The sequence below is a fragment of the Cokeromyces recurvatus genome (genome assembly GCF_025118155.1).
Source record: "Cokeromyces recurvatus strain NRRL 2243 chromosome Unknown BX663scaffold_4, whole genome shotgun sequence".
Lineage (NCBI taxonomy): Eukaryota > Fungi > Mucoromycota > Mucoromycetes > Mucorales > Mucoraceae > Cokeromyces > Cokeromyces recurvatus.
In genome coordinates, this window is record NW_026251390.1 from 25230 (window position 1) to 52931 (window position 27702).

The following is a 27702-nucleotide window of genomic DNA, read 5'->3' on the forward strand; positions in this document are numbered from 1 at the left end:
GAAAATTTAAAGTTCTCTTATATTCATATTCTATAGTGACTTACAACCATATTTTATATATCGGACATTAAAATCGAAAAAATAGATTAAAAGATGGATGATAGCCCAATCATTATGTGAAGTTTGTCTGCAGTAAGAGATTCATTCATGTTATCTAATAACCTTCAATAGAATAAACATGTTCATTACTTAAAGAATAAGCTCTCAAAGTTTTCAGGAAAAAAAAATACTAATAATAAACTAGACAGCTTATTCTTATTAGCCATAAGTTTCATTTTTTAAACATTTATATTAAATAGAAAATTTCTAATAAATAATATTCCACTTGTAAGGATAGATTACGAGTCATTTTAAACTAGATATTTTTCTATTTTTGTCAAATGTTACCCCGCTTTGATATATCAAGTTCAACAAATTCTATGGCTTCTGAAACCTTTCTAAACAAGTGGTTTTGGCCTACCAAATATAATAACCCAGATTTCTTGAACATCTTGTAGGGCTGCTCTCTTAATCTTACAAAACAAACCTCAACAGATCTATTTTTATAAGCTTCGACAATTTCATATAATATTTGAATGGCACTAAATAAGAATAATAACAATATTCAGTTAGTTGAATTGATTGGCTCACTAATTTAAACCGTTCCTCTTATATACCTTGCATCTATAGTAGGCATACTGCCAACATCAAATATAGTATACAATGACTCACTTCGTCGAGGATTTTCAGAAGGATGAATGGACATATCTCCAAACATTTCCAAACGTCTTAGTCGGTCTTTTAATTGGCCTGTTTTTTTTAAAAAAAAAAAAATATACATATAAGCATGAATACAAGATGAAGATTTTTAATCTATTCATCTTTACCTGTGTTTGCAAAAAATAAAGCTTCTTCTATACGAATAATTAATACATCTTGTAAATGTTCAACTTCTCCTGAATCATCTTGAATAGGTTTAAATTTACTAATTGACCCTTTTACTCTTCCCTAATATACAATAAATGTCAATTTTCCAAATAAGAAAAAAAAAATCAGATATTAGTCATAAATTCTTGTTGTATTCATTTCCAAAGTCACAAGCCCTTCCAACCCTTCTCTCTCTCTCTCTTCTCTTTCCTTCTTTCTTTTTATATATGTCTATCTATTATATTATTATCACTCCTTATTTAAATAGTATACATTACCATAATTGAAATACGGGGATAACTTGTTTCTCGAATTGTTACTAAAAGTGAAAGTGAGACTGCCAAGAGAGTTCCAAATTCTAGAGAAATAATGATAGTTGCAAAGAAAGTGATAAGTAGTAAACCCAAATCTCTCCAAGCTCCAATTTTAAAGATAAAGTGTAAATCCTCAGGAAGTTCAGATAGGAGAGATAAGACAGCTACAAAGATAATAGATGAAAGTACTGCCTTTGGTAAATAATGGAAATAGGGTAATAAAAATAAGATGGCTAAAATAGCAATGACACCGGTGACTAAACAAGCCATTTGAGTACGAGCACCTGCTTTATCATTGATTTTACTACGAGATACCTTTTATTATGATAATGATTAGTATGATCCAAGTAATAATAATCATCATCAATGGGAATACTTACTGAACCAAAGGCAGGTATCCCCTGAAATATTCCACTGCATATATTGGCTACTCCTAATGCAACAAGTTCTCGATTAGGGCTTACAGAATAATTACGACGACTTGAATAAATCTTTGCAATGACTATAGACTCTACAAAGCCAATAATAGAGATCATAGCAGAGGTAACCAATAAATCTTTCATATGTTTACTGGGAGGGAAAGAAGGTATAGAAGGGAGGGGAATACCTGCACTTTCGATTTTACCCAAGATAGCCAAACCTTTGTGATCCCAATTATAATGTTGAGTTAATAAAATAGATAGAACAACTACCACCAACACATCAGGGAAAAGTTGAAACCATTTCTTAGACTGTCCATGCTTTGCTTTCAAAATGCGCATTGCTAATAAAATAAAGATAGAAATAATAGATACAACGGTGGATAATCCATGAGCATGATTCATATTTTTAATAAGAAAATATAATCTTTCTACTGTAGTTGAGGCCTCTGATATCCCCCATTCTTTACTTAGTTCCACTAAACCGAAGAGGGTGATGGCTTGTTGAACCATGACTACAAGTGCGACACCACTTATAAATCCACGTAATAATGCACGACTCATAAGACTATCCAAGAACCCAAGTCGAAAAATACCAAGAAGTAGAGTAAATAAGCCTACAAACAACGTCATGAGACATGCCCAAGCTAAAGGATCGATTTGGTAATCATCTACTGATTGTATATGTTCTTGTTGCGCAATAGATGACCCTATTAATAAGGCTAAAGTAGCTTCTGGTCCCACAGACATTTGTCTATATATTTATATAAAGTAATAAATAAATAGATGGATATCTAACTATATAAAAATGGTTACCGTGACATTCCAAAGAAAGCATATGAAATAGCAGGAAATGCAATACCATATAAACCATGAATTGCATCTAATTTACATAAAGCCGTTGCATAAGACAAGCCTTGTGGAATCAATAAACAAGCCAAAGTAATTCCTGCTAAACAATCTCCTAAGAATAAGTGTCGATTATACAAAGGTAGCCATTGTAATATAGGGAGATAATATTTAGATCTAGTTTTCAAAGTACTCCAAGTATTCTTGGGAGCTTCATCTATTAACCTTATGGAAGGTACTATAAAGACATTTTTTTGTTTGTTAAGATTATAAATAAATAAAATTTCACTTATTTACATGGTGAAGATGTTAAATACCGAGGTATTTGATCTTCTGTTGTTAATAGTTGCTGTGTTTCCATAGCAGAAGCATTTGGAGGAAGATTTTCATCATCATCAATATCTTCAATACAAAATGATTTGGTGCCTTAAATAAATGTTAGAATTATGAACCATATTTGAATTATAAAACCCTTTTTTTTTTTATATATATATAATCGCTTACTTGGACTATCAATTGAATGATGCATACTTATTCATTAAAGAAAAAAAGAAAAAAAAGAAGAAAAGAACAAACTAACCTTTTTTTTTATTATTATTTATTTATTTCATTTTATATATTTGTGGTGAACCAGTCATAATACTGCTATTGTTTCACCAAGAACTCAATATGCTATTGCATAAATTCTCCTTAACATGTATGCATATATTTATATAACTCTCTCTCTCTCTCTTCTTCTACAAACCGTCTACAATCGAACATTAAATACTATATTAATAAGCAATAAATTTTAACTTAAATCAGTAACTTCACACATGAAGAAAGATGATTTATAAATGTGTCTATTTTACCTTATTAGTTAACGAAAAGAGAAAAAAAAAGGGAGCTAAGCTTATGACTACTCTTACAGCTTATAATAGATTTTTTTTGTGATTATTGAAATAAGGTAACATGAACAATGATGAAGAAGATTAATAGGGTATGATTAAATGGAATAATAAAATGCATGTGGAGGATTCAAATTCAGAAATCGTAGTTTCAAAAAAAAAAAAAAAAAGGGACGGGGTGGGAAGAATATAAACTTAGTGGAATCATGGAATGAATATAGCTTGAAAATTAGTCAAATAAAACTATTTACCATTAAAAGAAAGAATAATTATATCTTGTAATTTAGCCCTTTTATCTAAGGCAGTAGAAATGAATGATCCCGTAATGAATCATAGTAGTCTAAAACAGTGCTGGAGCTTGTTGATAAGTAAAATATCATTTATATTGACATATAGTAGAGTATGAACTATTTCTTCTTGTTGTAAGTTTAGATACATGAACAATAGCGCTTTTTGATATTCAATAAATTATTTTAAAAATTAAAAGGTACTTACTTATTCTGTACACAAGGAAAAAGAAACCTGTACATACTCTCTAAAGATCATAAGAAGAAGCTTTGGTTACTATTAGTAAAATCGGTTGCTACTACAAATTGAAGACATTTGTTTCTTGATAATTAAATTATCTCAAGTTCGGTTTGTTACTGAGTTGAAGCAAGTACTGAGCAGAAGACATAAATTAGTAATCATAGGATAAGTAATGACTGCTCTAGAACTTTTATATAGATTATTCTTCTTCTTAACAGTATCACAGAATGAATCACGCTCTTACATTCATTATGTACCATCATGTAAAATACTGGATTCTTTGACATCTAGACTAATAAGAGGGATAAGGCTAACTTTCTTTTTCTCTTTGTTAATACTAATCACTAATGAGGAATATTTTATTCATTCATGGTATATGGATGTATTTCAACTGGATAATATTTAGCTTGGTCTGAATTAAATATGAAAATATCTTCTGATGACGCTGACCGTATTTACTCCTTGTTAAAGTAGAATTAATAAAGCTATATTTAGTTTTGTCAACAAAGAATATTATATCATGCTTGTCCAACAGAAGGTCTATTTATTTTTCTTTTCTTTTTTTTTCTTTTTTTTTGCTTACAAAGGATGCACAAGGTAAAGTTTTCTCAAGAGTCTAGAATACTTGCATTTAATGAACTCATCACTCTATATTTCATGGTGCTAAATTCTAGACTATCACTTACCTTAAAACTGAAGCTTTATTTATATCTATATACAAAAAAAAAAAAAGAGAGACTTACTTTTTTCTATCTGATATAATAAATGCTCATTTGTTATTTACGCCAAAGTTATATATTATCGGTTTTTTTTTCCATTAAAAATACCATTTATATAGTCAACTGATGAATAGATATGTATTACCATTACTGGATAAAAATCAAATGCCTTCGAACATTCTTGTGGAAAATGGTCTTTAAATTGTAGTGACGCGTTAGATATTATAATTAGGACGAGCTATGAAAGTCTTAGAAATAATGTGTTCCACGAAAGCTTTGAAAAGGAGGAGGAGAAGGAGGAAGGTTTTTTAGTTTGTGTGTGTGTGGGGGGGAGTATCTGTCAAAACTTGACTATTGTCACGATATTAAAAGATAGAAATATCCTGCTGACACGTTCTAGATATAAATTAGATGTTTATGAGCGTCAGCTAAATATTTGGAAAAGAAAATCTAGAGAACTATAAAGGGGGTGGGGTGAATACTAATAGCACATATAAATAAATTAAGAATGGCCTTAAAGCGATCAACAAAATAAATGTATTGTATGAATATGAACACTATAATGTTAGCAAATTCAAGGCCTAAACAAATATTAAAAATGTACAGATATTTACTCAACAAAAGTACTAAAGTATTATTTGTTCTATACTAATTTCTGAATTCAGTAATTTTGTTATTTTCTACAAGGTCGAAGATTTTTTTTTTTTTGATACAATTCACCCAAGAAATCGAAAAGCGTATAATAATAATGCGTATAAATAATACCTCTATCAAATATACATGTTCTTTTTGAAGTATGTTTTTTTTTATAAACTAAAAGTCTTAAAGAAAAAAGTTCCAAAAGACTATAATCTATTCTTCATATTTAGTACACAATTACTTTATTTAACTATTATAACGTTAAAATCATAGAATGATGACTATTGATGCCCTCAAAGAATTAAAATAGAAGATGAAATTTCTAAAAAAGAAGAAGAAATATAAACCAGCATGAAGTAAGTATATCTTGTCAAAGTATTAATAGTTTAATCCAACGCATCATTGTTTATGAAGGAAGCTAGTCTGGAAATATTTGAAGAAGACTGTTTCAAAAGAAAGAAAGAAAGAAAAAAAAAAAAGGCTTTTATTTGTTCTTGAGAATAATCTCAAGAGTTTATTAGTATCATGTTTCAGACAACATTCATAAAATATATATATTAATGCTTGAGATGTTTTAACATGAATAAACTCGATATATCCCTTAAATAAAACATGCTACACTACTTTTATTCATTTGATAATAACGATTACAATATTGTTTGTGGTAGAAGAAGAGGGATACCATAACTATAGAAGAAGATATGTTTTCTATTATTTCCAGATCAGTAGTATAGAAAGTTGAACATAATCTCCTCTCTGTCTTTGCTATATAAAATGCCTATCACCTCGGATATTGAGACAGTCTAAAGTCCATAATAAGGTAAAAGAATTTTGGCTTTATAATAGCAGTCTATCATGATGCTATTATCCTTTCAGTTCTACAATGTCATTAGTAAACAATTTTCTATCGGAGAATGAAAAAATGTTTTAATTCATAAGCATTCGTAATTATTTGATTAAAGTTCTACTGGCCAATCATACAATAACATTTTTGTTCTGGCATCTTCCAATAATGCAAATATAATAGATAAGCTATGGGTGACTGCATAATAATAATTATTAAACTATTACTTCCACTACCACTACTACAGTAATTTAATTCCACTTAAATAGGTGGGTTTTTTTTTTTTATTATTATTATAAATAGATATTTTTTTTTTATTTTATTTTGTCATTTTATTTAATTATAAAGAAAAAAAATGGTTGCTCTTGTTGTTCCTTCTGAATACGGTTATGTAAGTCTTATTTACGAATGATTTGTTTCAGTTGAAGCTAATATGAATGGGGATAAATTAAATAGGTTCTTGGTACTGCTATTGCAAGTGCACTTTATGTTTTCAGTTTAGGTGTCAAAGTTGGTGCTGCTCGTAGAGCTGCTAAGGTTCCATATCCTTATGGTAAGTTGATGTGTTCTATATATATATATATTCATTTATCAAGTGTCATTATACTTATTTCCTGATTAAAAAAAAAAAAGTTTATGCTGAAAAGAGTGAAGCTGAAAAAGACCCAAAGAAGAATATTTTCAATTGTACTCAACGTGCCCATCAAAATACACTCGAAGTTTTCCCTCTTTATAGCACTTTATTGTTAGTAGGTGGTCTTCAATACCCTTTAATCTCTACAGGTGCTGCAGGTGTATTCCTTTTAGGTCGTATTGTTTACGTAAGTGGCTATGCTACTGGTGATCCTGCCAAGCGTAACCGTGGTGCTTTTGCAATGCTCGGTCTTCTTACTCTTCTTGGTACTGCCAGTTGTACTGTCTATAACCTTATTATGAACTAAAATTCATAATTCCGTTTTTCTTTTTCTGTATATTTATTTAATATTTTGCCTCATCAAAAAAAAAAAAAGTAAGCGATATAATGAATGAAATAAAACGTGTCAAGTTTTGTATACAAATGTAATGACTTTAATTCTACTTTACACGATAAGTGTATCGTCAACATGGAGAGATGGATCTATAATATGAAGTAATAATATACTTACATAAATATGATGGTAGTATCGTATATCCATGCTATTTATTATGTATTGATAAAGCATTAAAATATTATGTAAGATTATGCTAAAAGAACATGATTCTTCTTCTATCGTCTTTTCTCCTATGGAATGATCTATTCAAATTAAGGACTTATCTATTATATAATTAGAGTTGTAATTATAATGGTTTAATAACAAACTCTGTTTCCAATACTGTTGAGGCAAGAGCCTAATTCATATTATATATCGACGTTAACTTTTAATTAATAAAAAAATGCTGCTAATAGGTGTATACTTCAAGCTTGGTTTGGTCCTCATTCAAATTCTTCCTACAGACTATAGAAGAAAATAATAATCAACATGCTATTCTTGAGAATATAGAAAGTTCTACTACTACGTCATCTGATCATATTTCATAACAGTTGTGTATGTTTTATGTAAAAGAGTATTAAAAACAGATATACTCTTATTATTATTATTATTTTTCAAAAGTACGTACACATACATGTATATAGTATAATAGACATACAAGTACACGATATAAGATTTTTTTTTTTAAAAAAAAAGAGAGAGAGAGAGAATCTAAACATAAGTTCGTCTAAAGATCTATACTGCACCAGCAGCTATTCCAACAGTATCTCTTCTTTGATCTTGCCATCCAATAGCTCCTGCACTACATCCACGGGGCCATCGGACATGACTACCATATAAATCTTCCATTTCACGTAAAAAGCCTTCAAAATAGTTCCAATCCGTAGCTGCCTTTTGTGATTTTTCAAAGCCGCCACCAGGCCAAACCATGGTAGAATGATCCTTATGAACCATGAATACTTCTCTCAAGACCATAAATCGATATCTCTCAGCATTCAAATGTAAAGCATGCGACTGTTTATCCCCACCTTGATTTTTAAAACGAGCATCGTAAAGTGGAGCAGAACGATGTAGGATATAATAGGGTTCCCATTGAGACTCATAACATACCTCGTAAGCAAGAGGATTACCCAACAAGAAAGGTCTCGCCATAGCTATCTCAGTGGCTAAAGTGGGTCCATGCCCAGCCCCTGGATCAGTAATATAAGCAATACCTTTACCTACCAAGTTCCTTAACTCATCATATGATTTAGGGATAGGTAAATGATTGAATTCCTCATGAATAGCAAAACAAGGAACAACCCAGGCAGTAAGTGGTAATTTACCTGATTGATATAAAATAAATGGAATCAGCCGAGAACGAACAAAGTTATATAAATTAACTGAAGGAACAAAGTCAGCATCTATTACAAAGATATAATCTGTTGATGACTCAGTGATTGCAATATTACGAAGATGGTTAATAGGATATTGTAAGCTTGAATTATCTAAATAACTGGGTTTTACGAGTGTAATTATAGTTTGAGAGTAAATATTAAAGTTATTTTCAATTTCAAAGAACTCAATAAGTTCATCAATATCAGTTGGATTTGTAAGGTATCTGTATAAATAGAATACATAAATAAATCGAAAGACAAAAAAAAAATGATTGTTCACGTCACTGAAACTTACATAGAAATCGAAATAGGCCCTTGCCAATTTTCAATTGCTTTGGAGAATGTTTCTAAACGATTGACTGAAAACTGACTGATCATCGTAACATCTATTTCCTCATTCGTTGAAATATCACTTTCTCGATATGTAAGAATGATTTCGTCTCCTTCATTCTTTTGTTCTTCAAACAATTATAAGTCTTTTTTCTTTACTTTATATAAACAACCGCTTTTTCTTTCGTACCTTTTATTATTTTTTCATCTGTTTCGCCAACACTAAAACATTTGCTAATAAATAATAATATAAGTATGTGTTTTATTTATTTAAACAGACCCTATGTTATAAGATGTTCTATTTTAATCCTAACCTTGCAAATCCATCTGCACAAAATTTCTGCAATTGATCCCATATCCCAACTCAGTACACTTTGTGAATCCCTCAGGAATCGTTACCCATTTACCCTCGTCGATCCCTTCTTCTATTTTAATTTTTAACACACATCCTAAATCGAGCTGAATGGTGGATAGATCGCGAAATAATCCAGCTTTTGACAAATCAGTCCAGTTATATTGATGATTAGGTTTCCAAGTTGAACATTTGTTTGTTGGATTGCAAAGAACGGCTGAACATGTGCCTTTATGTTTTTTATAAATGGGTTGATCCTTGAGAGTGATGTGTTGTGTATTATGTTGTTTATGAGTAAGTTGGTATAAGAAGAAGATGATAACGACAACGATGATTATTGACACGATGCCCTTTACAGACAAAAGAGATCGTCTTTTCCGTAATTGTGGAATCGAAGAAGAAAAGGAAGAGGGAGAAGACCTTAAAGATTTAAAATGACGTTTTGAATTATTATAAAGGTATTTCTTTTTATCATCAGCATCATCTAATTGTCGACTAAATAGCTTATTCATTAAGCAAACAAAATTATAGTTGCAAGATCCTTTTCTTTTTTCTTTAAAAAAAAAAAAAAATGCTAAAAAAGTGACTGTAGGTTGATACAATTTACTATTTATTTATTTATTTATTTTTTAATAATAACAAAGGGAGGAAGGGGATGGGAGAGGAAAGATGTTTATATATCAGGGCATTTTTAATATTAAATGAATAAGCATCATCTACACATGTATTATGATATCAGAGAGCATGTCTAAGTACATATTTTTGATTTTCTTTTCTTTTCTTTTTTTTTTTTCTTTTAATCCTTTCCGGCATTTTCTGGTCTAAGTTGACGAACAGTCTTGCCAGTTCTCCAAATTTCAGATTCACGAATTTCTTTGAGTTCTTCTTCAAGTCTTTCACGATAATCAGGTTGAGAATTTCGATCCAAGGAGCGAGCAGTTTCAGAACCATCTTTGACAGATTGATAAAGTTCCTCAAAGACAGGTTTAGAGGCATCATGGAAGGGTCTCCACCAATCAAGAGCACCACGCATAGCAGTAGTAGAGCAATTTGAATACATCCAATCCATGCCACGTTCACCAATTAAGGGGTAAAGAGATTGAGTGGCTTCTTCAACAGTTTCGTTAAAGGCCTCAGAAGGAGAATGACCATTGGCTCTCAAGACTTCATATTGAGCCTGGAATAAACCTTGAATGGCACCCATCAAGACACCACGTTCACCAAACAAGTCAGAGTATACCTCCTTTTCAAATGTAGTCTCATACATATAACCTGAACCAATACCTATACCTAACGCAATCGTACGCTCCTTTGCATGACCGCTAGCATCTTGATAGACAGCAAAGGAAGAGTTAATACCACGACCTTCTTGGAAAAGACGACGGACAGTGAAACCAGAGCCCTTGGGGGCAACAAGGACAACATCGACACCCTCAGGAGGTTCAATATGTGTTTGATCCTTATAGACAATAGAAAAACCATGAGAGAAATAGAGTGTTTTACCAGGTGTCAAAAGAGGCTTCATCTTAGGCCAAATTTCCTTTTGATATGCATCTGACAAAAGATTCATGACCACAGTACTCTTTTCAACAGCATCCAAGACAGGGAATAAATTTTTACCAGGAACCCAACCTTCTTCAATAGCTTGTTGATAGGTTTTACCCTCACGTTGACCAATGATCACGTTCACACCATTATCACGTAAATTTAAAGCTTGACCACGACCTTGTGGACCATAACCGAGAACAGCAATAGTGTCATTCTTAAACGTTTCTAATAACTTTTCTTTTGGGACATCAGAACGTTCATACACATTCTCTTTAGTACCACCAAAATCAAGTGTTTTTATACCACGAACCTGGGTATTTATCTATACATGTATGGATGTATATAAAATCCCCACCTTTCAAATTAATAACCTTTTTTTTCTTTTTCTTTTTCTTTTTATATATTCATCTTATTACTTACAACAGATTTAGTAGCAAGACGTTTGGTATTATTAGTCGAGATAGACATTGGTCTAACGGCCAAGACAGAACGAGAAATATTAGAACGAGCTACTGTACGAAGAGTAGATGCAAAAGCACGAGAAGCCATTTTATATGTATATATATTTAAGAGTTAAAGAAAACAAAATAAATATATATATGTATATATATATATTTATAAATAAATAAAAAAAAAGAGAGAGCTTTCTATATGTATTTATATAAAGAAATTGGCGGAGGGAACAACAACAACCTTACCAAACATCATTGCATACATAAAAGAATTAGCCAATGAAAAAGCAAAGATGACTGATTTTTTTTTTCTTGATCAATGCATTATGATAAATTCAAATTTTTAATTGGTGTGAGTCATTTCGTATAAAAAAGTAGAAATAATTATTGATCCAATTGTAAGTCTAATTGACTGATTAATACAGTGATGTTTTATTAATACATATTTATTATCAAGAATAGTACAAAGTACCTCTCTCTCACTCTCTATTATATAAATTTGTATATAAATATATGTATATATTACGTAATAATATATTTATTGCTTTCTAGACAAAATATAGAGATATACATCATAGCCACCAATTCCAATAGGAATAATTTCATTTACATCCCATAGTTTTTGACACCAATCATAGGCTAACACTCTATTCATCAATTTTCGTCCCTGAGTTACAATATAAGCTTTTCCTTCTAATCTTAATACTCTCCACATTTGCTTCATAAATTTTGGATAAAGCTAATTTAAAAATAAAATAAATAAGAATAAAGCAAATAATATACATCTAATTTGTGTATTTTTACTCCTTGAATTTGATTAAATGAATTTTCTCTTAGTCCCCATGGCCAATCTATGTTGTATATTAATTATGCGTATAAATAAATATTTGTGTGTGTGTGTATGTGTGTGTGTGTATGTGTGTGTGTGTATGTGTGTGTGTATGTGTGCATGTATATACGTGTGTATATGAATGTATATATATATGTGTACATATGCGTATACACATGCGTAGGGAAATAACAAGCAGCTACTCACCTGAGACAATGGTGTCAATAGAATGATCTCTAAAACAGAACTTTCTACCATCGCCCAACATGAGATCTATATTCTTTAAATTACAATGATTTACATTTCCTAGCGCTCTTTCTTCTAATGTCTTTACTTTGACTATAAATTCATCTCAAGTTATTTAGTTTGCTTCAAAATCGTTATTATTCATCCTCACCTTCACTTCCTAACCAAAACACATTTTTAAATTTTGAGGCACCTATAAATAATTGAATTAAGTACATAATATACATGCATCTATTTTATTACTAACCTTCAATAGGAATAGTGCCTGTGCCACAACACATATCTAATATAACTTGACCAGGTTTAGGGTCTGAACATAAGGCTAAACAATATGCTATACAAGGATTTAAACTCGTTCTTCCAACAAATACTCTATTTCTTTGTCTTTGATCTTCTTGAATGGGTATCGTTACACCGAGTAATAAGATGATCGATTCATCATTATCATCATCAAAACAACAACATTCCTTTCGCAAGTCATTATTAGGGGTTTGAAACCAAAAGGAAAATATTTCATATGTATAATCTGTCATTTTCACTTTCCAATCCTTAAAGAGTTCATGAAAAGCAAAACCGATATAACCTGCTATCTCTTGACTACTTGGAAGTGATGGATGTTTGACTTGCTCCTTTTTAAAAGTAGCTCTGAACGATATCGTTGCTTCATCCTCTTTATCTCTTCTTCTTTTATCTTGAAGAATAAGATCCCATGATGTCTTTTTAGTTTGTTCTACAATCAAGTTACAAACACCGTGCTCTGTTGTTTCTTTATTATCAGTAAATAAATGAGTGGGTATCACAGAGGCAGATGCTATTAAGGTCATGCTGTAAATACTCAAGAGTGGTACAGTTTGGAGATAATGTTTTGCTTTATCTATACTCTCTACTTTGCAAAACATGTGTACCTTGCCTGACTTGGCATCAAAATAAAACTTGGGTTGTTGAATAATGGTGTCATCATGTAATGACGTTTGAATATCTTTGACTGCAATAAATTCTAAGCCTATGATATATGATATATATGTATGTATATAGATAGATAGATAGATAGATGTATTCTGTTTTTATTTAATTATTACTATTACCTTCAGGTACATGAAATACTAAATGAATTTTTCTTAAATCCAACATGATGTCAAAATGGATCTAGTAAATGTTCATTAGTTCCATGTAGCTTAACTATTAAAAAAAAAAAAAAAAAAAAAAAAAAAAAAAAAAAAAATTTTTAAAAGACAGTGATTGCCTTTTTTTTTTTTTTTTTTTCTTCTTCTTCTTCTTCTTCCTTTCTTTCATGCAAGCAATAAAGGTTCTTTCAATATCAAAATGTTAAATGGACGTAGTAGTATTATTTATTATAGATGACGAAGAGTCTAATTTAGTTTAGAATATAGAAGTTATCAAAGTCCTGTTAATTTACATGATTAGTTTTAGTTTATCAGTCATGATGTGCAAAGGAAATAACTTGCTGTAAAATAAATTGCACATGACATATTATTCTATATGATAATTTCCCGCACCTTTAAAGCATATCAGATCCTCTTCATTATTAACTATATAAATGATGAATATTTAATGTGTGATGATAAATAATAGACATCCATTCTATTTTATTATTACCTGATATCATTTAAATGAATGAATGCAATAAGAAACAGGATTTTAATCACTTCTTGGGGCCGATTAATTACTTTATAAGGAAATCTATTACTGGGTTTTTTTTTATAGTGTGTAACATCAAACAAATCGTCATAAAATAAACAAGGGGCGTCGTTTGTGCTATTGGACATGAGCCACAACTATAAAAAGTTTTTTGATTATCTTGTATTTGAGGCATTTTATATGTGTGTATATATTATCAATAATGGGTATTACAAGACATAGTATCGAAGAAGACTGCGTGACATATAAAATAACTTTTTTTTTTTTTCTTTCTACTTTCTTCTTTACTTTCTATTTTCTTTTGATTCTATATCATGTTGTCTGAACAAGACGCAAATAAAATATTACTTGATACAATGATTCATCATGATTTTCAACTTAAAGAAAGTTTACCGAAATTAAAATCATATGTCAATGAAAATAGGATATCGACACTATCGTCCAACTCTTCTCTTTATAATCATTCTGAGTGTACTGCTTCTTCAGTTCATAGCGACTATAGTGTATCAAGTCAAGCATCTACTACTACTACAGGAGGATTGCGCTATTGTCATCATACAGCAAGTTTAAAAGAATATGGTAAACGTTACAAACTTTTAGGTGAAGGCTCATCAGCTACTGTCATGATTTTAAAAAAAACAGATTTAAACCAAGAAGATCAATCAATCAATACATCATTCTATGCTGTTAAACAATATCATAAAAAATCAACGCGTGAAAGTAAAAAAGAATATATGAAAAGATTGACAAGTGAATTTTGTATTTCTTCTACTTTTACACATCCAAATATCGTTCAAACCTTTGATCTTGTCTTGGATAGTAAAGATAGATATTGTACGATTATGGAATATGTAAATAGTTTTTTCTTTTTTTTTTCTTTTTCTTTTTCTTTCTTACCTTGATATATAAGGAATATTTGCTTATTTGTATCTATTTAAATAGTGTTCTGGAGGTGATTTATTTTCAATTATAATGGCTGAAATCATGACGGATATAGAAAAGGCATGTTGCTTTAAACAATTACTTCAAGGAATCTCTTATCTTCATTCAGTTGGTGTCACCCATCGTGATATTAAACCTGAAAATCTATTGATGACGGCTCAAGGGAAATTAAAGATAACTGACTTTGGTGTATCAGATGTCTTTCGTCGTCCCTGGGAGACAAAAGGATATGAAAGTCGTGGCTTATGTGGTTCAGAGCCTTATATTGCACCAGAGACATTTACAAGTAAATCTTATTGGGGTCCCTCTATCGATGTTTGGTCTGCTGGTATCGTTTTCTATTCAATCTGGTTAAATGGTATCATTTGGGAAAGGGCAGTTCAATCAAATAGTTCCTATCGAAAATATCTTGATGGCTATTCTACTTTTAAAAGGGAGCTTAATAATAGAACATCCTTTTATCCATTCAATTCATTTACGCCTGCTCAAAGACAAGTTTTATATTGTATGTTGGATCCTATACCAAAGAATCGTATTACTGTAGATGAATTACTTGAAAATGATCCCTGGATAAAATCGATAGCTTGTTGTAATCATGACTCAATAGACTCTTACGGTCAAACTCATAAGCATATTATCCATCGATCGTAGTTATTCACTATTTTACCTACACTATTACTACTACATTATACCCACCCCCTTTTTTTTTTTTACTCCCCACCACACGCTTATAGTAATGTGTGATGCAACTATTACTAAAATATTAGACATTTATGTTTATATGTTACTTTGCATAATAATAATCAATTTTATACAATTGATATTTCTTTATGCTACTGCTTTTAACAAGTAGTATCAAGTCTTTTATATAGATAAATATATATATTAATAGTCAACAACTGAGGGCACACACTATTTTTATTACGTATGTATATCATAATAATTCTTGGAATTTATTATAAACTTATATAATACATGTACTTTTTTTTTTTTCTTTCGTATTTCTTTTTTTATTTTTTCGTATTTCTTTTTAATTTTATTCTGTTAATATGAATTCTGATAGTAACGCGTTCAAGAATCTTGATAAGGTCCCAAATTTAGTGAGTGAAGAGCCAAGTGATTCTACTCCTCCAAATACGTCTTACATGGATATGTCTGAAAGTAAATTTTCAAACATGTTAGAGCAACAACGTAAAGAAATAACTAAAAAATGCAAGAACACATCTCCACTATCATCGGATAGATTAGAGAAAGAATTTGCTCGAACTAGGCCAGAAAAGGGATCCGTTGAAGATTTTACACTTGCAGATTGGGATGCTTCAACTAACTATCAAGATAAAGACCATAAAAGTGAATTATCTAAACGTATGTAAATTTTAGGTTTTCCCTATAATAAAATTTATTGGTATTAAATATTTATACAAAGCATGACCTGATTGGTTAAATTTTATTTTTAAATATGGTGACGAAATTGTTTTTTTTTTCCTTACAAAAAGATTTTTTTGTTTATTTTTTTCTCTTTTTTCTTTTTCTTTTTTATTATTTTCTTATTAAACTCCATCTATAACAAAAAAAAAACAATGAGTAATCTTAGCGCTCTTGATATGGCTCTTGACGACGTCATTAGCAAAAACCGTAACAACAAACGTAATAACACTCGTCGTAACACTCGTGGTGGTATTAACAAGAATCGTTCATCTGGTGGTCGCTCTTCGGTATGTTAAAACAACTCATTTTATTCTTTTTTACCTTTTCCAAAAAAAAAGAGTACACATCCTTTTGCATTCTATACACAAGAAAAAAGAAAGTAGAATGAAGCAAAAAAAAAAAAAAAAAAAAAGGAGTATAACAGAACATGGGCAGAGCACATATACAAAAAAAAAAAGTCATCAAACTTTTTTTTCTTTTTTTTTGGCATTCATTTCTGCTTTTTTTTATATTCTTTGTCTGTTTATATCTTACTTTCCCCAATTTCGGCAAAAGAAAGTAGAGAAAGAGAAAGAGAGAAATGATGATATATTTCTTTTTATTGGTGTTGAAGAAAGAGAAATAGCAGCAGCAGGGTGAAAAAAAATGGTGCATATTTCACAGAAATTTCTCTTCTTATTTGGTCCAGGTTTTGTATGATTGTAAAGATTTTTTTTTTGAAAGAAGAAAAAAAAAAAAGGAACAGCATTTCTTTTTCTTTTTTTTTCTTTTTTTTAAAAAAAAAATCTCAACATGATTATCCTCCTTTTTTTTTCCCTTCATTTTTTTTATGGGGCAAGAATGCTTTGAATTTCTAATTATGCACATTTTTTTTGGCTCTTTTTTATTTTTATTTTTTTTTACTTTTTTTTTATTTTTACAAAAAAATATTTTGACAACTATTCCTAATCAACAACCCTCTTCGCTTTTTTCTCTTTATCCTTTTGTTTGCGTTTAAAAAGCCTTACAATGGAGCCAGATCTTCTCGTAATACAGCCGTGTCTAGAAAAGTAAACAATACAAGTCGTAACAGTAATAGTCTCGTAGTCGCCAACTTGCATTTTAATGTTACCGAAAAGGATCTTTATGTAAGCAAAAAAATGAAATATATACATAATTAAATAAATATTAATCAAAAATCTATTTATTTAGGATCTTTTTGGTCAAATTGGCCCTGTTAAGCGAGCTTTTCTTCATATTGGTCCTAATGGTAAATCAGCTGGTATTGCTGATGTTGTTTTCCAATCCTCACAAGATGCTGAAAGAGCAAAGAATACATATAATAACGTAGAATTAGATGGTAAATAATATAGATTAAATTATTAGATAATAATAATAGTTACTTATATAACACATAAATTAGGTCGTCCTATGCGTATCTCAAATGCTTCTCTTATTTCTGCAGTGTCTTCAATGAATACCAAAAATGATAAACGAAGTAACAATAATAAACCTCGTGGTGGTAGTGGTAATAACTTCCGTCGTCGTAGAAGAGAAAATCGTCCAAAGCTAAGCCAAGAAGATTTAGATGCTGATATGGACAGTTATATGGGAAATGCAAATGAAGACACTCAAATGAACTAAAAATGTCTCATATTTACCAAAATTTGTACGAAAAAAAAAAAAAATTTTTTTTCTTCTCTTATTTGTCACTATTATTAAACATATTACTTATTGTTAGCTTGTATCCCTTTTTTTTTTGGAATTTGTTTCTATTTATATATTGTATCCAAATTTTAGTCAAATGCTTGTTGTTAAAAAATATCCTTTTTTCTCCTTTTCATTCTATTCTTTTTGTAGAATAAAATAAATTAATTTCATTCATCCTATTTTCTAGTTGTGATAATGAAAATAAAATAAAATAAAGATGCCATCATTGTAATAATGTACAACACAATTCTTGCTTCTGAGTTTTTTTTTTTTTTTTTTTTTTTTTTTTTTTTTTTTTTTAATTATACTACAAACTTTTTTTTTTCTTACTTTTCTTTTTTTTTTTTTATTAATTACTTAGGGGAATTCATTCTAGATATCTTATCTAATGGACGATAAAGAGTCGATTGTAGTTAAAAATAAAAAAGAGAAAAAGGATAAAAAGGATAAAAAGGAAAAGAAGAAAGATAAAAAGAAAAATAACAATGATTTACCAAATGAAGCTGATGGTATAAAGGCAATTGGCAACAGAGAAATAAATGAAGACGATGAAAGATATAAACCTGTTCGTAATCCCGACTATAATCCATTACTTGCTTCCTCTTCCTCTTCTTCTTCTTCTTCTCCTCCTATGATGAATACAACAAATAATAATAATAATAATAATAATAATAGTAGTAGTAGTACTAGTAGTACTAGTAATAATGATAATAATAATAATGAAGAAAGGTGGATTATTTCTTCTAAACGAAAGGAGGTACCTGTGATTCAAATACCTTCTTCTCCTGTTAAAGAAAAAAAATCAACTTCACCTACACCTGCTGAATTGCAAGGTTTTACAGCTCAAAAATTTGTACCTGGCTCAAGTTATAGTCACTTGGATCCTGCAAAGTCTGAAAATGCTCATGCGGCATTTAATCATTTACAAAAGCTACTTAGTAATAACAATAACACTAATAGTAGCAGTAGTAATGGTAGCAGTAGTAGAATCCCAATAGAAAGAAAAGAAGATCCAGAATCATCATCATCAAGACCAAAAGTGATACAGCAACAACAACAACATAGAGTTCAATCCCCGAACAACTCGGAAATACCTCAACGTCAAAATCAAGCTCAACAAATAAAGAACAATAAGAGTACGTGTCCTGAACGAACAATGGATGGTATGCCTGTTTTACAATATGTGCGTGCATTATGGAACTATACTGCTCAGGTAAAGGATAATAACATTAACATATATAAAAGACTAAAACTTTATACACGTCTAGATTCCTTCTGAATTATCGTTTAATGCGAATGACAAGTTTGCAGTTCTTAATCGTCAACCTGACGGATGGTGGTATGCTGAGTTACTTGACTCGAATAAAAGAACAAGAGGTCTTATTCCAGGCAATTATATGACGCCTGCATAAAAAAAAAATTATCATTATTGCATATAAATATATACACATAAATATATAGATATACAAATATATATATTTGTATTTTTTTTTTTTTTTATTTCATTTCATTTCATCATACTAGATAAAGTAATCATCATAATTTATAATAAACATATTATATACATTTATAAATATCATAAAGCATATCTAAATTGAGGATGTTTATCATAGACACCATCTATATCTATAAGCGACATATCAATTAGAGCTTCATTTTTACCATAGACTTTATCTCTTCTTTTATTTTCTCGTGCAAGCAAGTATCTTAAGATGGCAGCAGAACAAGCAGTTAAAACCAAAAAGACAAGACAGATGGTATGTCCTCGACTATATCGAGGCGCATCCTCTGAATGATAGATTTGTGTACCCAGCATAGAAAAGCATTGAGCCATCATGCTTGTCATAGCGATCGCTACACCTCTTTTCGTATGTCCTAATTGGTTGTTAGAGACCCAGGAAAGGGTAAGTGGAATGATAGGATAAATACCACAGGCAACCAAAATGGCTCCTGTGTAACGGAGTCCTACATGGCTACTACTACTACTACTACTCGTTAATAGAAACAGATAACCGAGAATACCGATGATACAAACACTCATAACATGATACCCTCGTTGAAGTGTTCTATCTGAATTCCAAGAAACAATCTAAATATATCAATGTTCATATACATATATATATATAAAGAGAAAACGATATGAATATACAGGTAAAATAGACAATCATCCTTCTTTAATATGAGCCTTACAAAGACAAGACAACAAGCGATAACATAGGGTGGAATAGTAAGTAATTGTGCATTTAATAAGCTAAATCCCATATCACGAATTAGAGTAGGTAAAAATACTGCAAAGCTAGCAAGTGAAATATTTAAGCCAATGTATATCAACACTATAATGGATATATGCATATACATATTATATATGAATAACTCTCTAATAAAAGTAATATATATATATATATATATATATATATATATAGTACCTGAAAACCATACTTTATAATCAAGCCAAGCAGCTATAAATTGCTTTTTATCAAATAGTTTATCATCTATATTACCACTCTTTTTTATTCTTTGAATCGCTATTTCTCGTTCATGAGCACTTAACCAACGTCCTGCCTTTGTTGTTTCTGGTGTATCAGGTAAAACAACAAAACTCATTAATCCAAATAGAATTGTAGGAATAGCTTCTACAATAAAGAGCCATCTATGTAAAGCAAAAGGACACACATTAAATATATACAATATATATACATATATATACATATACATATATACCTCCATCCTGCAAGTCCATGTGCATTTTCTAAAGTAGATAATACACCATATGCAATAGCTCCTGCAAATGCCCCAGCTATCGTAGCTGATCCAAAATAGATAGCAACTCTGGTTGCTAATTCATTTCTTTGATACCAAAATGAAAGAAACAAAGGTGTAGATGGGCCTACACCTGTTTCAAAGATACCTAAAAAGAATCTACAAGCAATTAAACCAGCTGCATTATGGGTAAATGCTTGACTAGATGATAAATAAATAAATAAATAAATAAATAAATAAATAAATAAATAAAAATTCATTTTCAAAAAAAAAAAAAAAAAAAAATAGATTATACCATAAAGAGCAAATGCCCCACAATATCATTGTACTAGAAATCCAATGTGAAGGTCTTAATATCTTTACCAGTAAATTCGATGGAATATGGAAAATAACGTAACCTGCAACAAAAAGCGAGTGGTTAATTATATTTGCATCATAATGTATTTATTTTTTTTTTTACCAGCAAAAAAGATCGTCAAGGCTGTGTAATAATCATTTCCTACTAAATTTAAATCCTTTTCCAAACTTCCAAGACGAGCATTGCCTATATTATTCCTATCTAAGCTTAATAACAAGTATAGAATAGAGACCCAAGGAATTAATCTGAAAAAAAAGAAAAGAAAGTAAAGTAAATTATATCCAATATACACAGTATTGTAGCCATAAATTGTCCTTAATAGAAACACGTACTTTAAATCAATCTTTCTTACTAATTTCTTTTCTATCTTTTCATTTTCTTTCTCCACTTGTTGAGTTGAAGGCGTTCTTTCAATAGCTTCATAACCTAAAACATTTTCCGTTGAAGTAATGATTCTATTCTCCTTTTGACTCATAACGGGAAAAGATTAATAAAAGATTAAGAAAAAGACAAACAAACAAGCAAAAGAAAAAAAAAAGCAACTATTTATTTACATGCAATAGTTTTCAGGAACGTTTCAAGAACGACATAAGTGAGCTTATTGTAGATCAAATAAATAATAACTGGTAATAATCATCATAAATAGTTCACTTCTTTTTCTTTTCTTTTTTTTTTATTCGTTTTACTTTGTAACTCATCTTCTGATAAAAAATAAACAAATTTGTCTTAATTATAATAAAAAAGGCAATTTTTTTTCCCTGTTACTAATAATAACAGCACTTGTAATCTATAAAAAAAAAGAAAGGCGTCTTTTAGCTTTTTTTTTTTTTTTTTTTTTTTTTTTTTTTTTTTGTCATCCTACTACTACTTTTTTGCTAGTAAATAGAATGAAAAGTGTACATTCAATAGCTTCGAAAGGATTCACTTTACAATCCAATCTTTATGGTATATATTTATACTCATAGAAAAAAAAAAAAACTCACCCCACCCAACACCCCTTAAATTTGATGATAAAACTTTCTCCTTCTCATATTCTGACTAATAATGATTAGCTCAATCACGTCCTACTTATCCAAAGGAAGTATTAAAAAGAATACAAGAGCTTATTCCTAAACAAGCTAACGTGATCGACTTGGCTGCTGGTACGGGTATCATGACCAAGTTATTAGTTGACTCTGGATATCAAAACCTCATTGCTGTAGAGCCTGTTGAAAATATGCGATACGAATTACATCGTCTCTTGCCTCATATTCCTTGTCTCGAAGGTACTGCTTGGAAAATCCCTGTCGATCATGACTCTCAAGACGGTATTGTGGTTGCACAGGCATTCCATTGGTTTGATGATTTGCCAGCATTAAGAGAATTTCATCGTATTCTTCGTTCAGGTGGACACGGTGTTTTAGTATGGAATTTAGAAAGTGCTCAAAGAAGTGAATGGGTTGCTAAACTTCGAAAGTAAATCATACGAATGTCTCTATTCTACTCTATGTCTTACGATTTTTTTTTTGTAGCTGTTATGAAGTATTTGATAAAGATATACCTCAATTCCGTAAAATGGGGTGGCGTAAAGTATTTGACACAGAAGAAGCTAATTCATTATTTAAATTACCTATCCAGCAATGTGAACTATTCAAAAACGATTTCTGGGTTCCAAAAGATCATGTATGGAAAAGAATATTGAGTAAGAGTTATATCTCTTGTCTTGATAAAGCACAACAAGACGAACTAGAAATCAAAGTAAATGAAATCATGAAAGATGTTCCAACAGATGATCTGGGCAGAGTCTTTTATCCCCATGATACTTATCTATTTTACTTTGAAAAGAAATAATACAAATAATAATAACACAAATACTAGTAATAATAATAAAAAAAATCAACGGAATTTATTTACATAACTGATAATTATTGAGGACCACCAAGGGTTGTTCCAGGTCCAGATGCAGCAGCAGCTAAAATTTCGTCTGAAGGAATACATGCTGTAATGACTCTTTGTTTTCCAGGATCTGGGAGAACAACATCTATAAAAGAAAAGAATTTTGAGTTATTAAAGCAAAGCGAAGAGAGAGGGAAGAGTTACTTTTTTTTTTTTTTTTTTTTTACCTTTCATTTCTTCTTCATAGTCAATTAAGCCTTTTGAAGCCAAATATTTCTTTTCCTACATAAGGAGAGTCAGTATTTCTTTTTTTTTTAAAAAAAAACATTTATCAATCACAAAAAAAAAAAGAATTTACATATTTAAGAGCTTTTTCAATCTTCTTTTGCTTTTTCTTTGTAATGACTCGATTGGTTGTAATAACTGCAGGTTGTCTATTTCCTTTCTTTATGCTTTTTGCAATACGACGAGAGCGTTCTTTTGAAGGTCCTTTGACTAATTTTTATGGTTAACAAAAATAAATAAATAAATATTTGCGAATTCAACTATAAACTTCCTTATCTTTTACCTTTATTAATATTACACACACCACCCATTACTAATTATATATGTATACTAGATATAAAAGATATAAAACAAAAACAAAAAAAAAAAAAAAAGTAGAGTGGAATCCAATTATTCGAAAAAGAATTGACGGTCACCGAAAATTAGTCAGGAAGCAACAAGCCACCTTTTCATGCAATGCAAGTAAATATTTATATCTGTATATTTTTTATTTTTTAGAAGGGAGAAAAAAAAAAAGAGGGGAAAATATTATAAAATAATGGTAACAATAAAAAGAAGAAGAAGAAGAAGAATACAGTTTTATGATGATCTAACGTAGAATAAAATATAAGCAGTTTGACCAGCATGTAATCTTTCAGATGTACGACTATTCTCCTCAGTAACTAAAACATCTTCTTCCGAAATAGGAGTAATGTTTGTATCATCTATATGAAGCCATTCACCATTATGTCGTTGAATATCACAAGTATAATGGCCACCACCAGCTGAACTACCATGATGATATACAGAACCAAACAGTTTATAAGTAATGGGCTCCTTCTGACGTGTAACAGGAGCTAACCATTCAGAATCAATTGTCAATTTTGCACCATATTTTACGCGCTTTAATAACTTTTGGACACCACCCACATTATCAAATACAAATCGTTTCATATGCAAAACCAATACAGGAGGCAAGCTTTCTAAATAAACCTGTTTAGTAGCATCTACTTTAATACCCTTTGGTGATGTGTAATCATGCATTGTTTCGGGAATTGTCATATTAGCAATTGCATCTTCAATTGAACTGACATTTTCAGGTTGAATATCCAATGGAAGTGATTGATAAGGTTCTAAATTAATTGAATCCTTTGCTCCAGGGCAACGTAAGACTGATCTTACTTTACCTCCGAATATCTTTGAAATAGGTGATTCCTCAAAACCAGTCTATATATATATATATATATATATATATAAATATGAATTCGTACACACATACATATACATATATATATATATACATGTATATAATCTTTTATATCTTACCGAACGTAAATTACTCGTTTTGTTCTTTGCTCCAACTTCTAACCATTCATCTCCACCAGCTGCTTTAGCTTCTGCTTCCCTTTTGTCATTATATTCTTTAAGAACAGCTAACATTTCCTCATGTAAACCATCTAACAAAAAGCAAAGAAATTCTTCCGAGTCTTCTTGTCGTCCACGAAGCGTATCAAATTTCTTTTGTCCACGTAATGCATTATATACATATTCTGGTACAAAAGGTTCACCATAAGGCTCCAAACTATCGAGACGTTCACTCGGAAACTCATTGATGAATTCAATACTATATATATGTATTTAGTGATTATAATTTACCTTATTGTGATTTCATTCTACTTACATTGAATCCAATAGAGGTGTTTTGCTGTTAATTTTATGAACAACTTGCTTACTAATAGTTTTTATAAGATTATAAAAAGGAGCACAATGCAATAAAGGTTGTAAAATCTATATTCAAAATTAGACAAATATATACATTTGTATGTTATAAAAAAAATTTAGATATTTTACCACATTCATAAAGCAAGTATTCACGTTATTAATCAAACCACGAGGCTGGATTAAAGGAGATTTATAGAGTGGTTCGTATTTGCTGATAATATCTATTATTACAAAATTTAGTTTACTGATACTGATGATACATGAATTTCTTATTTAAGATTATATCATTTACCAGCGACACCAGTAAACTTAGGTACAGACGTAGGGACTGGGGAAGAAGGCTTTGAAGGCTTGCTAACTGGAGGTTTTCCATTTGCCATAACACCATTTGTTGTAGGTGCAATAGTGGTATTTGCGGCATTTTTTTTCACATTATCAGTTTTTTTCAATAAAGCAGCCCAACTAGAAACAGGAGTTTTTAATTTAGGTTGTGGAGAAGCTGGTTCAACACTTGCTGGAGTTGCAGAAGAAGCATCAGATGGCTGTGTAGAGGTAGTAGTAACCGTAGATGGTGTAGTAACAGGAGCAGTTTGTTGTTGGTTCACTTCTTTCTTAGGTGCAGATTTTTGTTTTTGCTTTTGCTGCTGCTGCTGCTGCTGTTGTTGTTGTTGTTGTTGTTCTTTTTTTTCTTCAATAATAGACTCGATCTTTTTAAATGGTTCTTTTGCTGCGGATGATGGCTTTTTTTGTTCAGTAGCAATTGGGGTATTGATGACTACAGGTCTTTTAAATTGAATACCGGTTACAAAAGGTGTCTATTTATGACGTGTCTTTAGTTATCTAATTTGTTTTATTTCTTTATTTTTTACATATAAATAGTGATTTTATATACCTTTGCTGGTGGAGCTAAAGGAACACCAGCAATATTAAGAACGGAATTAATTTCATCTCGAGTAATATCACCGAAACATAAAGTTGGCATTAGAACTTGATCGAGATTCTTTGAAAAAAAAAAAAAAAAATCGATGAATAAATAAAATTGGATTTATTTATTAATTTGTTTTCAAGATTACCTTTCCAGAGGACATTTTTTTTAATACTTGGGAATTGATTTTTGGAATGTTTTGTTATTATTGGCGTTGTAATGTTAATATAATATTTGATTTTAATATATTTATGAGAAAATATATATTGTTATTTTTGTACAATCTATATTTTTTTTGTTTATATTCAATATACTATTCTATTTAAAATAATGCTTTATAAAATCGTAAATGTTGTGAATGTGGAATATGATACAAAGAAATCAAATGTGATAATATAATGTTGATTAATGTAAATATGTATTTGGTATACGCATAATTTAATTAAACTGGTAAAGTTCTCTTTTTTTTTTTCTTTGTTGATAGTAAACTATAAAAAGAGGCGCTGTCCTTTCTTTTTAGGTGAATATTTATATTAAGATAAAAATAATGTACCAGCAATGAAAAAAAAAAAAATTGACGCTCTTTTTTTTTTTTTTTTTTTTCTTTAGCAATTCGAGGATTGATTTACAATGAATTTTTTTTAGTTGCACGTGATTTGTGTGTATATAGGAGTGTACGTATAGCCTACAGTGAAATTTGATTTTCATAGAAAATTCGGAAATGCTGCTCGCCCAAAAATGAGCAAACTACTGCGCTGATAGGGTTTATCTCAACATAGAGCTTTAGTATAATAAGAAATGATTCAACATTTGTTTTATTATAAGGTTTATAAAGCACTTTTATTACAATCACTTTTTTTTTCTTTAAACCTTCTGCCTTTATTTTGACCAGGCAATCTGATAGATACGCTTATAATTTCTATACAAGTATATTACTCTGAGAAATAATAAGGTACCTTTTTTCACAATTGGAATAGTATAAGCGTTTTCCATACTTTTTTTACTGTATGTAGATTGAGGCCTTTTTCATCCACGTAAATTTACATATAAACTCGTCTCACTTTTTGCTCCATTCTTTTGTAAATACTTTTTTAATATCTGAAGTTTTCTCATTCTTTTTCTTGCCCGTTTTAATAGTAACCGTATGTAGATTATCAATGATAATAATAAAATTTTCACCAAACTGCTGGATGATAGGCAATGTTCGTTATTTATTTATTTTTATTTCTGGAATATTCAATGACATATCACTATTATTGAAATTCTCTGCTATTTTTCGAAGAGCTGATTTTTCTTTCTTTCAATACTATATGTATAATGGCCAAAGAATGAGTAATAACTACAATAGTTTACGAAGTTGATCTAGTCTAAATAAATCTCTTATATTGATAATTAAGTAAACTTTTTTTTTCAATGGATATAAAAGGCTGCTTCTTCATAATCAAGCACAAGCTGGTTTTTTTTCTTCAAGTAATTTTTAATATGGGTTATGGAGAAATACTAAAATATTCAATTTTTTTTTTTTTTTTTTTTTTTTTTTTTTTTTTTTTTTTTTTAGTTAAACTATCTACAATATTAACTGCAAATATCTGTGGATCCTACACAAATCAGTTCATGGAATATCGATTTTTTATACAGTTAATCTCCTATTTCACTGTACTCCTTTCACCATTTCTGTACTAAATGTTCGTTTATTTTATCAACTTTTACGGTAATGCATTTCTGCACTCTACTTTCAAACCTAAGGTGGATGAATTATTATTATATTGCGTCTTAGGTTCTGCAACAATACTTCTTTCAAACATATTTTCATTATACATTGAATCAGATAG

General features: G+C 30.0%; 13 protein-coding genes across 13 annotated transcripts; 6 read left to right on the forward strand and 7 right to left on the reverse strand.

Annotated features, from left to right (window-relative positions):
* Positions 1-16: 16 nt before the first annotated feature.
* Positions 17-3443, reverse strand: BX663DRAFT_497757 (sulfate transporter family-domain-containing protein). Its single transcript, XM_051525960.1, has 8 exons — positions 2993-3443; positions 2786-2914; positions 2456-2726; positions 1601-2393; positions 1185-1535; positions 867-987; positions 657-789; positions 17-581 (listed from the first exon to the last, which is right to left on the reverse strand). The coding sequence occupies exons 1-8, from the start codon at positions 3015-3017 to the stop codon at positions 377-379; spliced, it is 2028 nt and encodes a 675-aa protein (XP_051385811.1). The 5' UTR covers positions 3018-3443; the 3' UTR covers positions 17-376.
* A 2900-nt stretch (positions 3444-6343) lies between these two features.
* BX663DRAFT_497762 (uncharacterized protein) lies at positions 6344-7164 on the forward strand. The gene is made up of 3 exons (XM_051525961.1): positions 6344-6496; positions 6562-6658; positions 6739-7164. The coding sequence occupies exons 1-3, from the start codon at positions 6461-6463 to the stop codon at positions 7044-7046; spliced, it is 441 nt and encodes a 146-aa protein (XP_051385812.1). The 5' UTR covers positions 6344-6460; the 3' UTR covers positions 7047-7164.
* A 686-nt stretch (positions 7165-7850) lies between these two features.
* Positions 7851-9685, reverse strand: BX663DRAFT_548975 (glycosyl-transferase for dystroglycan-domain-containing protein; the record flags this gene model as incomplete). Its single annotated transcript, XM_051531119.1, has 5 exons — positions 7851-8715; positions 8787-8949; positions 9012-9055; positions 9136-9161; positions 9221-9685. The coding sequence occupies 5 exons, from the start codon at positions 9683-9685 to the stop codon at positions 7851-7853; spliced, it is 1563 nt and encodes a 520-aa protein (XP_051385813.1).
* A 284-nt stretch (positions 9686-9969) lies between these two features.
* BX663DRAFT_467076 (6-phosphogluconate dehydrogenase) lies at positions 9970-11401 on the reverse strand (the record flags this gene model as incomplete). Its single annotated transcript, XM_051524071.1, has 2 exons — positions 11142-11401; positions 9970-11043 (listed from the first exon to the last, which is right to left on the reverse strand). Exons 1-2 carry the CDS (start codon positions 11268-11270, stop codon positions 9970-9972), a joined length of 1203 nt encoding a protein of 400 aa, XP_051385814.1. The 5' UTR covers positions 11271-11401.
* Positions 11402-11523: 122 nt separating this feature from the next.
* On the reverse strand, positions 11524-13444 carry BX663DRAFT_497771 (putative RNA methylase family UPF0020-domain-containing protein). Its single transcript, XM_051525962.1, has 7 exons — positions 13334-13444; positions 12496-13251; positions 12400-12441; positions 12210-12341; positions 11978-12024; positions 11646-11912; positions 11524-11585 (listed from the first exon to the last, which is right to left on the reverse strand). The coding sequence occupies exons 1-6, from the start codon at positions 13377-13379 to the stop codon at positions 11712-11714; spliced, it is 1224 nt and encodes a 407-aa protein (XP_051385815.1). The 5' UTR covers positions 13380-13444; the 3' UTR covers positions 11524-11585; positions 11646-11711.
* Positions 13445-14263: 819 nt separating this feature from the next.
* Positions 14264-15500, forward strand: BX663DRAFT_428333 (kinase-like domain-containing protein; the record flags this gene model as incomplete). The annotated part of the gene is made up of 2 exons (XM_051522676.1): positions 14264-14758; positions 14850-15500. The coding sequence occupies 2 exons, from the start codon at positions 14264-14266 to the stop codon at positions 15498-15500; spliced, it is 1146 nt and encodes a 381-aa protein (XP_051385816.1).
* Positions 15501-15699: 199 nt separating this feature from the next.
* Positions 15700-16305, forward strand: BX663DRAFT_242425 (uncharacterized protein). The gene has a single exon (XM_051521845.1). It carries the CDS (start codon positions 15899-15901, stop codon positions 16220-16222), a length of 324 nt encoding a protein of 107 aa, XP_051385817.1. The 5' UTR covers positions 15700-15898; the 3' UTR covers positions 16223-16305.
* A 112-nt stretch (positions 16306-16417) lies between these two features.
* On the forward strand, positions 16418-18191 carry BX663DRAFT_497791 (uncharacterized protein). Its single transcript, XM_051525963.1, has 4 exons — positions 16418-16564; positions 17279-17404; positions 17469-17616; positions 17680-18191. Exons 1-4 carry the CDS (start codon positions 16430-16432, stop codon positions 17898-17900), a joined length of 630 nt encoding a protein of 209 aa, XP_051385818.1. The 5' UTR covers positions 16418-16429; the 3' UTR covers positions 17901-18191.
* Positions 18192-18542: 351 nt separating this feature from the next.
* BX663DRAFT_497795 (uncharacterized protein) lies at positions 18543-19483 on the forward strand. The gene is made up of 2 exons (XM_051525964.1): positions 18543-19179; positions 19235-19483. The coding sequence occupies exons 1-2, from the start codon at positions 18598-18600 to the stop codon at positions 19376-19378; spliced, it is 726 nt and encodes a 241-aa protein (XP_051385819.1). The 5' UTR covers positions 18543-18597; the 3' UTR covers positions 19379-19483.
* BX663DRAFT_497797 (major facilitator superfamily domain-containing protein) lies at positions 19376-21583 on the reverse strand. Its single transcript, XM_051525965.1, has 7 exons — positions 21417-21583; positions 21187-21329; positions 21022-21124; positions 20688-20927; positions 20393-20616; positions 20157-20299; positions 19376-20055 (listed from the first exon to the last, which is right to left on the reverse strand). The coding sequence occupies exons 1-7, from the start codon at positions 21557-21559 to the stop codon at positions 19543-19545; spliced, it is 1509 nt and encodes a 502-aa protein (XP_051385820.1). The 5' UTR covers positions 21560-21583; the 3' UTR covers positions 19376-19542.
* A 388-nt stretch (positions 21584-21971) lies between these two features.
* On the forward strand, positions 21972-22914 carry BX663DRAFT_529401 (S-adenosyl-L-methionine-dependent methyltransferase; the record flags this gene model as incomplete). The annotated part of the gene is made up of 3 exons (XM_051530238.1): positions 21972-22029; positions 22185-22539; positions 22596-22914. The coding sequence occupies 3 exons, from the start codon at positions 21972-21974 to the stop codon at positions 22912-22914; spliced, it is 732 nt and encodes a 243-aa protein (XP_051385821.1).
* On the reverse strand, positions 22766-23612 carry BX663DRAFT_242617 (uncharacterized protein). Its single transcript, XM_051521846.1, has 4 exons — positions 23528-23612; positions 23318-23454; positions 23187-23235; positions 22766-23104 (listed from the first exon to the last, which is right to left on the reverse strand). The coding sequence occupies exons 1-4, from the start codon at positions 23553-23555 to the stop codon at positions 22989-22991; spliced, it is 330 nt and encodes a 109-aa protein (XP_051385822.1). The 5' UTR covers positions 23556-23612; the 3' UTR covers positions 22766-22988.
* Positions 23613-23728: 116 nt separating this feature from the next.
* On the reverse strand, positions 23729-26424 carry BX663DRAFT_497804 (uncharacterized protein). Its single transcript, XM_051525966.1, has 7 exons — positions 26019-26424; positions 25838-25945; positions 25238-25760; positions 25075-25166; positions 24905-25011; positions 24550-24847; positions 23729-24450 (listed from the first exon to the last, which is right to left on the reverse strand). The coding sequence occupies exons 1-7, from the start codon at positions 26031-26033 to the stop codon at positions 23824-23826; spliced, it is 1770 nt and encodes a 589-aa protein (XP_051385823.1). The 5' UTR covers positions 26034-26424; the 3' UTR covers positions 23729-23823.
* Between the last annotated feature and the right edge of the window lie 1278 nt (positions 26425-27702).

Coding starts and splice junctions, on each gene's coding strand:
- BX663DRAFT_497757 (XM_051525960.1), bottom strand. CDS start 3,017: ATGCATCATTCAATTGATAGTCCAA. Junction 988..1,184: donor ATCCCCGTATTTCAATTATG/GTAATGTATACT, acceptor ATTGTATATTAG/GGAAGAGTAAAAGGGTCAAT. Junction 790..866: donor TTTATTTTTTGCAAACACAG/GTAAAGATGAAT, acceptor TAAAAAAAACAG/GCCAATTAAAAGACCGACTA.
- BX663DRAFT_497762 (XM_051525961.1), top strand. CDS start 6,461: ATGGTTGCTCTTGTTGTTCCTTCTGAATACGGTTAT. Junction 6,497..6,561: donor TTCCTTCTGAATACGGTTAT/GTAAGTCTTATT, acceptor TAAATTAAATAG/GTTCTTGGTACTGCTATTGC. Junction 6,659..6,738: donor TAAGGTTCCATATCCTTATG/GTAAGTTGATGT, acceptor AAAAAAAAAAAG/TTTATGCTGAAAAGAGTGAA.
- BX663DRAFT_497771 (XM_051525962.1), bottom strand. CDS start 13,379: ATGTTGGATTTAAGAAAAATTCATTTAGTATTTCATGTACCTGAAG. Junction 12,442..12,495: donor AGGCACTATTCCTATTGAAG/GTTAGTAATAAA, acceptor AATTATTTATAG/GTGCCTCAAAATTTAAAAAT. Junction 12,025..12,209: donor TATTGACACCATTGTCTCAG/GTGAGTAGCTGC, acceptor TATACAACATAG/ATTGGCCATGGGGACTAAGA.
- BX663DRAFT_242425 (XM_051521845.1), top strand. CDS start 15,899: ATGAATTCTGATAGTAACGCGTTCAAGAATCTTGATAAGGTCCCAAAT.
- BX663DRAFT_497791 (XM_051525963.1), top strand. CDS start 16,430: ATGAGTAATCTTAGCGCTCTTGATATGGCTCTTGACGACGTCATTAGC. Junction 16,565..17,278: donor CATCTGGTGGTCGCTCTTCG/GTATGTTAAAAC, acceptor GCGTTTAAAAAG/CCTTACAATGGAGCCAGATC. Junction 17,405..17,468: donor TTACCGAAAAGGATCTTTAT/GTAAGCAAAAAA, acceptor CTATTTATTTAG/GATCTTTTTGGTCAAATTGG.
- BX663DRAFT_497795 (XM_051525964.1), top strand. CDS start 18,598: ATGATGAATACAACAAATAATAATAATAATAATAATAATAATAGTAGT. Junction 19,180..19,234: donor TATGGAACTATACTGCTCAG/GTAAAGGATAAT, acceptor ATACACGTCTAG/ATTCCTTCTGAATTATCGTT.
- BX663DRAFT_497797 (XM_051525965.1), bottom strand. CDS start 21,559: ATGAGTCAAAAGGAGAATAGAATCATTACTTCAACGGAAAATGTTTTA. Junction 21,125..21,186: donor CTTGACGATCTTTTTTGCTG/GTAAAAAAAAAA, acceptor TTTTTGTTGCAG/GTTACGTTATTTTCCATATT. Junction 20,617..20,687: donor CATGGACTTGCAGGATGGAG/GTATATATGTAT, acceptor TGCTTTACATAG/ATGGCTCTTTATTGTAGAAG.
- BX663DRAFT_242617 (XM_051521846.1), bottom strand. CDS start 23,555: ATGGGTGGTGTGTGTAATATTAATAAAG. Junction 23,236..23,317: donor TTGAAAAAGCTCTTAAATAT/GTAAATTCTTTT, acceptor ATGTAGGAAAAG/AAATATTTGGCTTCAAAAGG. Junction 23,105..23,186: donor CTATGAAGAAGAAATGAAAG/GTAAAAAAAAAA, acceptor TTTCTTTTATAG/ATGTTGTTCTCCCAGATCCT.
- BX663DRAFT_497804 (XM_051525966.1), bottom strand. Junction 25,761..25,837: donor CTTTAGCTCCACCAGCAAAG/GTATATAAAATC, acceptor CGTCATAAATAG/ACACCTTTTGTAACCGGTAT. Junction 24,848..24,904: donor ACACCTCTATTGGATTCAAT/GTAAGTAGAATG, acceptor ACATATATATAG/TATTGAATTCATCAATGAGT.